This window comes from Fundulus heteroclitus, unplaced genomic scaffold (genome assembly GCF_011125445.2).
Source record: "Fundulus heteroclitus isolate FHET01 unplaced genomic scaffold, MU-UCD_Fhet_4.1 scaffold_224, whole genome shotgun sequence".
Lineage (NCBI taxonomy): Eukaryota > Metazoa > Chordata > Actinopteri > Cyprinodontiformes > Fundulidae > Fundulus > Fundulus heteroclitus.
The window spans coordinates 206,772-218,128 of record NW_023396636.1 but is presented as its reverse complement, the minus strand read 5'-3'; the positions used below and the strand labels follow the sequence as shown (position 1 = coordinate 218,128).

The 11,357-nt window shown below is 43.9% G+C and overlaps 1 protein-coding gene and 1 long non-coding RNA gene across 2 annotated transcripts; both read right to left on the bottom strand.

The window, feature by feature from the left end:
• Positions 1-4,247: 4,247 nt before the first annotated feature.
• On the bottom strand, positions 4,248-7,883 carry LOC118559103 (germinal-center associated nuclear protein-like). Its single transcript, XM_036129830.1, has 5 exons — positions 7,622-7,883; positions 7,270-7,545; positions 6,777-6,912; positions 5,688-5,873; positions 4,248-4,659 (listed from the first exon to the last, which is right to left on the bottom strand). The coding sequence occupies exons 1-5, from the start codon at positions 7,827-7,829 to the stop codon at positions 4,248-4,250; spliced, it is 1,218 nt and encodes a 405-aa protein (XP_035985723.1). The 5' UTR covers positions 7,830-7,883.
• A 90-nt stretch (positions 7,884-7,973) lies between these two features.
• LOC118559105 lies at positions 7,974-8,806 on the bottom strand. The gene is made up of 3 exons (XR_004928642.1): positions 8,695-8,806; positions 8,187-8,284; positions 7,974-8,035 (listed from the first exon to the last, which is right to left on the bottom strand). It is a non-coding gene; the product is annotated as an uncharacterized LOC118559105 (long non-coding RNA).
• Positions 8,807-11,357: the final 2,551 nt, after the last annotated feature.

Sequence of the window (11,357 nt, the reverse complement as noted above, 5' to 3'; positions counted from 1 at the left end):
GTCCCCTGCCTGATCTGACCAGTGATGACATGTTTAGCCGCATGTCATCATTCAACCGCTGGTTGTCTAGGTGGTGTCCAGAAAACGACGTGGGCTACATTGATAACTGGAGAACTTTCTGGGGAAAACCTGGTCTGATCCGGAGAGACGGCATCCATCCTACTTTGGATGGTGCAGCTCTTCTTTCTAGGAATCTGGCCGGATTTATTAGTTCTCCTAAATGCTGACAACCCAGGGTCCAGACCAGGAAGCAGAGCCGTAGTTTAACACACCTCTCTGCAGCTTCTGTACTGTTACCCACCCATTATCCTATTGAGACGGTGTCTTTCCCACGGCCAAAACTTAACAGATCAAAAACTGATCTAAAAGGAACAAATCATAAAAACCTAATAAAAATCAATATGGTTCACCTTGAACCTAAAAATAAAATAATAAAATGTGGTCTATTAAATATAAGGTCTCTCCCTCCAAAGACTTTGTTAGTTAATGAATTGATTTCTGATAATCAGATTGATTTGTTTTGTCTCACAGAAACCTGGCTACAAGAGGACTATGTTAGTATAAATGAGTCAACCCCCTCCAGTTATTCAAATTTCCACATTCCCAGATCTGTGGGAAGAGGAGGAGGAGTGGCAACTATCTTTCAGTCTGATTTATTAATTAGTCCCAGGCCAACTAATAATTACAGTTCTTTTGAACATTTAACCCTCAGTTTCCCTCATCCAAACTGCAAAGCAATAACACCTCTTCTGTTTGTTGTTTTGTATCGTCCACCAGGCCCTTACACTCAGTTTTTGGATGAGTTGTCAGATTTCTTATCTGATTTGGTGTTAAATACTGATAAGGTTATTATAGTGGGTGATTTTAACATCCATGTTGACACTGAATGTGATAACCTTAGTGTAGCCTTTAAAACTGTCCTAGATTCAATTGGTTTTGTTCAAAATGTGCATAAACCGACGCACTCTCGGCTCCATACTTTAGACCTTGTTCTGACATATGGCATTGATTGTGAAGAATTAACAGTATTCTCTCACAACCCTGTCCTGTCTGATCATTTTTTAATAACATTTGAATTTAATCTAACTGAATTCTCCACCCCCAAAAGAGGGTTCCATTATAGTAGATTTTTATCGGATAATGCTGTATCAAAACTTAAAGAGTCTGTCCCCTTCTTAATATCCTCAGTATTGCAGAAATGCCCTGTAGATGGCAGCATTGCTGTTTCTTCCCATTCACAAATCGATACCTTTGCTAACAATGTGACTTCCTCATTGCGTTCTGCATTAGACAATGTAGCTCCCTTGAAAAAGAAGGTGATTATTCACAGGAAGCTGGCTCCTTGGTTTAATTCAGAGCTGCGTTCCTTGAAGCACAATGTTAGGAAATTGGAGAGAAAATGGCGCTCTACACACCAAGAGGAATCCTACTTAATCTGGAGGGACAGACTATTGTTGTATAACAAGACCCTCCGCAGAGTTAGAGTAGCATATTTTTCATCATTAATTGAAGAGAATAAAAATAATCCTAGATTTCTCTTTAGTACAGTTGCCAAACTTACCCAGAGCCACAGCTCTGTTGATCCATCCATTCCCTTAGCTCTTAGTAGTAATGATTTTATGGGATTCTTCATAAATAAAATTGATGCCATTAAAAATAAAATAATTGGCATCCTCCCAAACATGATTACCTCGTCCTCAGTAAGTGAGGCAGCATTGGAGGAATCTTTAGAATCTGCGCAGTGTTTGAACTGTTTAGAAGCAGTAGAGCTTTCTGAGCTATCTAAAATTTTAGCTTCATCTAAACCTTCTACCTGTATGTTAGACCCAATCCCAACCAAGTTGTTTAAGGACATATTCCCTTTGATCAGTGGCACTATTTTAGACATGATTAATCTATCCTTAGTAAATGGATATGTACCACAGGTTTTGAAAGTAGCTGTTATTAAACCTTTACTTAAGAAACCTTCTCTTGATCAAGATGAGTTAGTAAATTACAGACCTATATCTAATCTTCTTTTCTTATCTAAAATTCTTGAGAAAGTAGTTGCTAATCAACTTTGTGAACATTTACAAAGTAATGACCTACTTGAGGAGTTTCAGTCAGGCTTCAGAGCTCATCATAGCACTGAAACAGCTCTGGTGAAGGTCACTAATGATATTCTCATGGCCTCAGATAATGGACTTGTGTCTATACTTGTCCTGTTAGATCTCAGTGCTGCGTTTGATACAGTTGATCACAATATTCTCCTACAAAGACTTGAACATACTGTAGGGATTAAGGGGAAAGCATTAGGCTGGTTTAAATCTTATCTGTCAGACAGATTCCAATTTGTTCATGTTAATAATAAATCTTCCTCAAACTCTAGGGTCACCTGTGGAGTACCACAGGGTTCAGTCCTTGGACCAATTCTCTTTACTATATATATGCTTCCGATAGGCAAAATTATCAGACAGCATAGGATTAATTTCCACTGTTATGCTGATGATACTCAGCTATATTTATCCATAAATCCTGATGAATCCAATCAATTACTTCGACTGCAGTCATGTCTTGATGACATCAAAAGCTGGATGACTTTAAATTTCCTGCATCTAAATTCTGACAAGACCGAAGTTTTAATCTTTGGGCCAGAGTCCTCAAAAAATAAACTTCTTAACCAATCATTTAATCTGGGTGGCATTAACCTGGCCTCTGGTAATAAAGTAAAAAATCTTGGTGTTATTTTTGACCAAGACATGTCATTTAAATCCCATATTAAACAGGTTTCCAGAGTTTCCTTTTTTCACCTCCGGAATATCGCCAAAATTAGAAACATTCTGTCCAGGAGTGATGCTGAAAAACTAGTCCATGCATTTGTTACTTCAAGGCTGGACTATTGTAATTCTTTACTATCAGGAAGTCCACAAAATGCAGTTCAAAGCCTTCAGCTGATCCAAAATGCTGCAGCAAGAGTTCTGATGAAAATCAACAAGAGGGATCATATTTCTCCAATTTTAGCTTCCCTTCATTGGCTTCCTGTTAAATCAAGAATAGAATTTAAAATTCTTCTTCTAACGTATAAAGCCCTTAATAATCAAGCTCCATCATATATCAGAGCTCTGATTACCCCGTATGTTCCTAACAGAGCACTTCGCTCTCAGACTGCAGGTCTGCTGGTGGTTCCTAGAGTCTCTAAAAGTAGAATGGGAGGCAGATCCTTTAGCTATCAGGCTCCTCTCCTGTGGAACCAACTCCCAGTTTTGGTCCGTGAGGCAGACACCCTGTCTACTTTTAAGACTAGGCTTAAAACTTTTCTTTTTGACAAAAATTATAACTAGTGACTCATGTTACTCTCAGCTACCTTTATAGTTTTACTGCTATAGGCTTAGGTTACTGGAGTATATCAGGATCTAATTTTCTCACTATATTGAGTTCTACTGTTCTTCAATTATGCATTATGTGTTGTCATTTCTGCTTTAACTTTCTGTTCTCTCTCTTTTCTCTTCATAGTAGGTACACCTGGTCTGGCGTTCTGTTAACTGTGACATCATCCAGAGAAGACGGCTCACCCGCTACTACCATCTAATGTAGAACAGATTACTAGATCAATGTGTGCTTCTGTGCTTTTTTGTTTCTCTTGTTGTGTCTCTGTTCTGTCTTCTGTAACCCCAGTCGGTCGAGGCAGATGACCGTTCATACTGAGCCCGGTTCTGCCGGAGGTTTTTTTTCCCGTTAATGGGTGGTTTTTCTTCCCACTGTCGCTTCATGCTTGCTCAGTATGAGGGATTGCAGCAAAGCCATGTACAATGCAGATGACTCTTCCTGTGGCTCTACGGTTCCCCAGGAGTGAATGCTGCTTGTCGGGACTTTGATGCAATCAACTGGTTTCCTTATATAGGAAATTTTTGACCAATCTGTATAATCTGACCCAATCTGTATAATATGATTGAACTTGACTTTGTAAAGTGCCTTGAGATGACATGTTTCATGATTTGGCGCTATATAAATAAAATTGAAATTGAATTGAAACATGAAAATATCTCTTTAATATCTGAGCCCAATGGAAAATAAAAGGACTTCAACACATTAATTTAACATCTGAGTCCAATAAAAGAAACAAACCCGACTGTAACGACTCTAAAAACAAACAAACCCAAACAAAACATTTAACCCAATATTCCTAAAAATCCTGATTTTATTTCAGCTGATGATAAAAACTAAAGCCATGATGGAGCCCAGAAGCAAGCGGTCCATCTAGAACCTCTTCAGTCGTCCACGATGCTCAGCAGCCCGCTCAGCTTCAGCCTGCAGGCCAGCTCCTCCTCTCTGCTCGCCAGGATCTGACGCTCCAGGTCCTGCAGCCTCCGAGCCAGCGGTACCGGAGGCGCTTTGGACCAGGAAGGCCCGTCCACACGCTGATCCAGCTCAGGCCTGTGGGAGGACAAGAAGACCAGAACTAACAGAATAAGCCCAGAAGAAGAAGAAATGAAGGTAAGAAAGGAGTGGTGAGGAGGAGAGGAGACCTGCGTGGCTGCAGCAGCGTCTTGGGTCCGGCCTGAAGGAGCAACCTTCATGGTGGTCGGTGAGGACAGCAGGGTGGAGGACAGCATAAAGAGCGGAGTGGACAGATGGTCCAACGGGTCGCCGTCCAGCCAGCGCCTCAGCTGCTCCAAGCTCCTGCACAGACGGAGCGTTAACGTGGTACCAGAACCTTGGAGAACCGTTCTGGAAACTTTATCACAGCTGCAGGACAGAAACTCAAACCTCTAAACGGGTTTTTATCTCAGATTCCTGCCTGTCCCCTTCACCTGATCCAGATGCAGCTCTGAGAAGTCAGAACCATCTTGGTTCTGGTTTAGGATACAAGTCCACTTCTTTGAGAATCTGATCAAATAAAAGCCCCAGGAGGAGGTTTATGAGACCCAACGGACCTCTGTACTGAACAGCTTCATGCAGAGATCGCTCCGACCTCCGTCTGCCACAGAGAAGATCCAAACTCCTCAAACCCAACAGAACCTCCCTGGAAGGTTCAGCTGTTCAGATAATCTTCATTTTCTCTCAGGATTTGATTAAAGACAGAAAACGATGGAAAGCTCGACTTCCAGCTGCAGGAGAAACCAGAGCGTCTTCAGATCCATCAGACCCACAGATCATCTGGTGGTTCTGATCCGGCTCAGACCCACAGGTCATCTTGTGGGGGTGCTGTGAGAGTCCGGGGCGTTTCTACAGGTTATATTTGTACGATGACTGTAAAACGAAGGTCTTTCTGTGAACTCCTGACTGAGATCTTTCATCTCTGGAGGATTTTCTCCTCATTTCCATTAAAACAGAAAAACATCAGAAGTGAAACCTGCAGAAATATCAGAGGTCCGTTTGCAGAGGAACCGACACTCACTGCAAAAAGGAACTAAAAGTCAGTAAAATGTTCTTGTAATTAGTTTATTTGTCCTTGATTTCAGCAGCTAAATAAGATGATCTGCCAATGGAATAAGTATTTTGACCTTTAAAATATGATAATTAGATAAACTGCACCTGAAATAAGACGATGGAGATGAGTTGTTCCTCTTTTAGGAGCAAAAATCTTATTCCACTGGCAGATCATTTAAACTTGCTGCTCAAATCAAGGACAAATTCCCTCATTTCCAGAAAACTTTCCTTTTAGTTGCCTTTCTGCAGTGCAGTCAGCAGATTTTACTGATCTCTACCTCTTGCTCTCAGCCTGTTCTTCCTCCAAGCTCTGCAGGACCTTGTGGGCCAGCAGCTCCTCTGCTGAGGGGCTGTGAGTGACGTCCAGACGGGGCCTCGGGGCCCCGGGGGCCTCCACCGAGCTCTGGAACAACCTCTGCCTGGGAGATGGAGCAGGAGGCGGCGCGCAGGGAGCCTGAGTCGCTCTGAGGGGAAACAGGGAGGAAAATAAAGAGTCTGGGTTCTTTAATCAAGTGAATATTTACACTTTAAATACAGAAGAAGAGAATAATTGAAGTCTGGAGGAAAGTAATTTCTCTTATTCATCATCAGCAGGGGGTCCAAACTTTATGAAGCACTCGAGAACCCAGAACATTTATTTTATTGTCCCTACCTGATCAACTATAAACTAAACTTGTAATATTTTCATTAAAAAATGAAAGCAGTCAGATTTCCGCAGGAAAGAGATGCAGAAATCATCCAAACCTGAAACAAGTTTTGATTATTCTTTTGGGCTCAATAGAAACCAACAGAAATAAATATATTTATCTATTCTGAGCAGTGAGAACCAGATTTGGGTCATGCTGTCTGTAAAAATGCATAATTAACAAACTTTAAAAAATGAATTAAAATCTGATTAAATTAAGGAGAAAGCAGAACTCCAGGGTATCAGAGGATAAATACTTTGTGTTGCACCAACATTTACTGTTTTATGAAGGTTTTAATTTGTCTGTGATCATTTTGCCTTAATTAAAACTAAAAAGTCCCCGGGGCCGCACTCTGGACCCCTAATCCTCAGCAGCAGATATTCTTTTATCTCCAAGCAGCAGCTTTGTGAAGGTTGTGGAGAACCAGCAGCTCTGGAGGCTTTGTTCCAGAAAGCGTGTTGCTGTGGAGCAGCAGAGGTCAGGACGACTGACGGACGGATCCTAACGCTCCTCTCTGCTTTATCTCCTCTTCTAAAGTCAACAAGGTGGAAAACTAGCGTCTGTGAGGCTGTTTGGAGCAAAGAATGAGCCCTTCAGCCTCGCTTTGATCTCTTTTACAAACCCTGAAGCTGCTGGAAACATCTCTGGTATCAAAGAGGTGGATCTGAGCAGCTTCCTCACCCGTCCCTCTCCTGCTGCTGCTGCTTCTCTCTGTGGGTTTTTTCCACGGCCTGCGTCCACTCTTCAGGAGGTCTGAAACCCTCCAGAGAAGCTGTGGGGAAGTAAACCAGGATCTCGCCGTCCTCGGTCACTGCGTCTTTAAAAAGGAGGAAAACAGAGTTTATTTTAGGACACGTGAAGACCTGAAGGGACATTCACAAAATACATCCTGATTAAAGCTCCTGATTTCTTTCTGTTCAGTTCAGCAGCTGGAAGGAGAGATGCAGAGAGGAAAAACCGAGGCATGGATGGTCAGATGCACGGCTGGCTGGACATATGTGGGGAAACGGGGTCAAAAAAACATATTCCTATAAAAATGGTCGACTCTGAAAGACCTTCAGGAGGTCTGAGGAGAGACTGATCCTCTTTAACAGACCTCAGGAAGGTTTGGCTGTCTAGAAGAAAAGCTTTAGGAGGTGAGAGGAGGTTCTGGACCGCATGTTTGGGTTTTTACCTCCACAGGTAGGAGGTCCGGGCGGCTGCCAGTCTTTCAGTTTGTGGTCCATGAAGATCAGCACAACATCCTCCCAGGGAATCTGAACCCCCGGCTCTTCCAGGTCAGTGTTTCCATCGGCTGGGCTGGATTGGGGGGGTCGGGGGTGTTGAGCCTGAAGTCGGACCCTTTCCAGAAGGTTTTCCAGCCGGGACATGAGGAGCGGCTGACTGTGACGTGAAGCTGGGATCTTAGCAGCGTAACCAAACATGGAGGAGCAGAGATCCGGCCAGCAGTCTGAGAGCAAAGAGCAGCTAAATAAGCGCAGTCTTGATGTGACTCGCTGCATTTCTCCTCCTGGTTGGTCTCCTACCTGCAGCAGGTGTCTCCTCCCACTCTGGCAGCAGCAGACTGAGGATAACGCCACGCAGCCAGGAGAGATGCTGCGCAGAGTTCCAGCCCAGATGAGGGACCAACGCTCGGGTCTCCGGCTGACTGAACTCGGCGGGGGGGGGGCCACGACAGGCCGCAGAGGTCCTGGGAGGAGACTCTGTGGGCAACGTGAGCCAAGACGGCGTCATAGAGCCGGACGACAGGCGCCGCTTCCTGCCAGGGAAGCCGTGCGGCCGCCCGGTTCTGGAGGTTGGAGAAAACTCTGGGCCAGAACTCCTGGCTCTGACTGGCCTCCATGAGCTTCACCAGGGTTTGACAGGAGAGAGAGGGGGGGGGGGGGGGGGGGGGGGGGGGGAGGAGAGCGGGCCAGCAGCCAGCGGACGGCCTGGGTCAGCTGCAGATTGAGAGGAGAGGAAATGTTCTGAGGAAACATGTGAGGACTGATCAAACCGCCTCATGGTGGAAAACGTCTGTTTGCTGCAGCCAAAGACTGAAAGCCAACGATTCAGACACGTTCCAGCAGCTTTGGGTTTTATTCGTCTTACCTGCTTGGATCCCTGCAGGTCACTGGTTGAGTCTGGAATGAAGAGCAGCATGTACTCTGAGATCAGCTCTTCCTCCATCAGAGTGTGCAGCATCAGGGCTGATAGACAAGAGAACATCAGAAAAAACTGAAACAACGTTCCACCGACTGAAAACGTCTTCATACAGTTCTGGTTCTGATCAACTTCCTCTAGTTTGTGAGTGAGAAGAAAACTGAGATTATGTGAGAGACTGCTGGTAACAAAGATGGATGGATGGATGGATGGATGGATGGATGGATGGATGGATGGATGGATGGATGGATGGATGGATGGATGGATGGATGGATGGATAATGAACGGGTAGCAGGCATGAATGAGTGGATGCATGAAGGAGGGACAGATGGAAGGAGACATATAATCATCAGTCAATGTGTGGACAGACTCAAGAATTCATGGCAGGAAGGATTGACGCATGGAGCCATAGCTGCACGTCTGGATGGAAACATGGAGGACGGCTGTCATCAGTCACCTTCCTCCAGCAGCACCGTGGTGCAAAGGCACCAAGACGACCAGAGGCAGCGGCTGTTCCAGCTGTTGATCTGCTGCAGCTGTTTGAGCTGAAGCAGAGCGGAGAGCAGAGGGACGTCCTGCTTAGGAGCAGCAACACTAATAGCTTCATCTCCTCTGAGCTTAAGTTTAGATTTCAGTTCCTCCAGGAGCAGCTGGTCAGCTGACCTGAGGCAACGAGTAGAAGAGGATGGGTGAAGCAGCTCAGAGAGGTAAGATGGGGAAAGACCATGTAAACTTTTAAAAACAAATAAAATAATCTTAAATGAATTCTAAAATGCACACAGAGCCAGTGGAGGGAAGCCAGGATAGAGGTGATGTTCTCCCTCCTCGTAACTCCAGTTAAAAGACCAGCAGCAGCGTTCTGGACACACTGGATGCATTTAAGGGAGGACTGGCTGAGTGTAGAGAGCATTACAGTAATGGAGTTGTAATAAAGGCATTAATTAATGTTTAGAAATGTTGTTTTAAAACAATCAGCTTTATCTTTGCCAGCTGCCTAAGGTGATAAAAACTGGACTTATCCACTTCTCCAACCTGTGATCTAGTTTAAGATCACTGACTGTTTTAAAACCCAAGTTAGAAACGGTCTGCCTGCAGTGAGGCTCCAAGGGACCAAAAATCATCAGGAGATGGTTCACAGGAGCTGCTGGGACAAAACACCATCATCTCTGTTTACTTGTTATTTAAAGTTAAAAAGTTTAAAGCCATCCACACTTTAATTGACTTTCAGAAAGTAGTATGAGCTTATCAATAAAAATGTTCAGTATGATAAGAAAGAGTTTTTCTAAAATCTTGGGAAATTGTGAAAATAGAGAAACAAGCTTATAAATAGTGAATCTGTGTCTATTTCTAGTTTAGTATAATGATGAATTTTCAGTTTTTATTGGAAAGAGACATTACAGATGTGAGTCAGTGATTTAGCAATTGCGTCAATAAATCTTTTGACTGTTTTCATATCAATGGCATGACAGTCAATGGATGTTTTATTTTTACATTTGTTAACAACAACTATGATCTCTCTTCCTTCCACTGCTGTGAGCAACATTGAATTTGGATTTTCTTTATTATTATTGCAGTCCATCATTGCAGCTCTCCGTTATGCCAGGATGAGGGATTTTTTTCTGCCAGTTTTGGGCACGAAATACACATTTAATTCATAAACCATACTGACATATCTTGAATAATTACGTTGTTGCCAATAAAATATTTTGGAAAAAAAATTTTTAATTTGTATCTGATATCCAGAAACGTGTCCTGTAGTTTTAGACTAAAATATCGTTTCTTTCAATTCACCCTCCATCACTGAACAAATATCTGAATATATTATTGTTGTATTTAGTGATATTCTGTCAATTACTCACTTATAAATAAACAACAATGCATTCATACTCAAATAAAGCTGTTTTTGAGTCTTTTTCGTGCATTTTGCATAATTTACAGACTTTTTGAAGAAATTTAAAAAATGTATTTATTTACTTAAGAATTTTAATTCTAAACTTAAGCTTAAACCACTTTTAAACCAGGGAGTTGTCTTTATTCTTGTGAATAGAAATTAAAAGGTTTTACTATTTGGCCTTAATAGATCAGGTCTCCAGTCAAAAAGCCAAATATTTAAAAATGTGTATCAGTGAAGGATCATGTATCCAGAATAAAATATATGTATCAGTTTATTACATTAACACATTTTATGTAGATTTTATATCTATGCCAATTAGCAGGTTTGGCTTAAATAAGGATCGGGTGCAATGTGCAACGGGTAGCAGTAGAGGGCAGGGACCTTGGCGTTCCGATCCTCGGCTGCAGAAGCTGGCTCTTGGGACGTGGAATGTCACCTCTCTGGTGGGGAAGGAGCCTGAGCTTGTGCGCGAGGTTGAGAGGTTCCGTCTAGAGATAGTCGGACTCACCTCGACGCACCGCTCTGGCTCTGGAACCTGTCTCCTTGAGAGGGGCTGGAAATTCTTCCACTCTGGAGTTGCCCATGGTGAGAGGTGCCGAGCTGGGGTGGGCATACTTGTTGCCCCCCATCTCGGTGCCTGCACATTGGGGTTCTCCCCGTTGAACGAGAGGGTGGCCTCCCTCCGCATTCGTGTGGGGGGACGGGTTCTGACTGCAGTTCAGATTACCCACCCTTTTTGGAGTCCTTGGAAGGGGTACTGGAGAGTGCCCCTCCTGGGGACTCCTTCGTTTTGGTGGGGGACTTCAACGCTCACGTGGACAATAAAAGTGGGACCTGGAGGGGCGTGGTTGGGAGGAATGGCCCACCTGATCTGAACTCGAGTGGTGTTTTGTTGTTGGACTTCTGTGCTTGTCATGGATTGTCCATCACAAACACCATGTTCAAGCATAAGGGTGTCCATATGTGCTCTTGGCACCAGGACACCCTAGGTCGCAGTTCAATGATTGACTTTGTTGTCGTTTCATCTGACCTGCGGCCGTATGTCTTGGACACTCGGTTGAAGAGAGGGGCGGAGCTCTCCACCGACCACTACCTGGTGGTGAGTTGGCTCCGATGGCTGGGGAGAAGGCCGGTCCGACCGGGCAGGCCCAAACGTATTGTGAGGGTTTGCTGGGAACGTCTGGCAGAGTCCCCCGTTAGACGGAGCTTTAACTCCCACCTCCGGG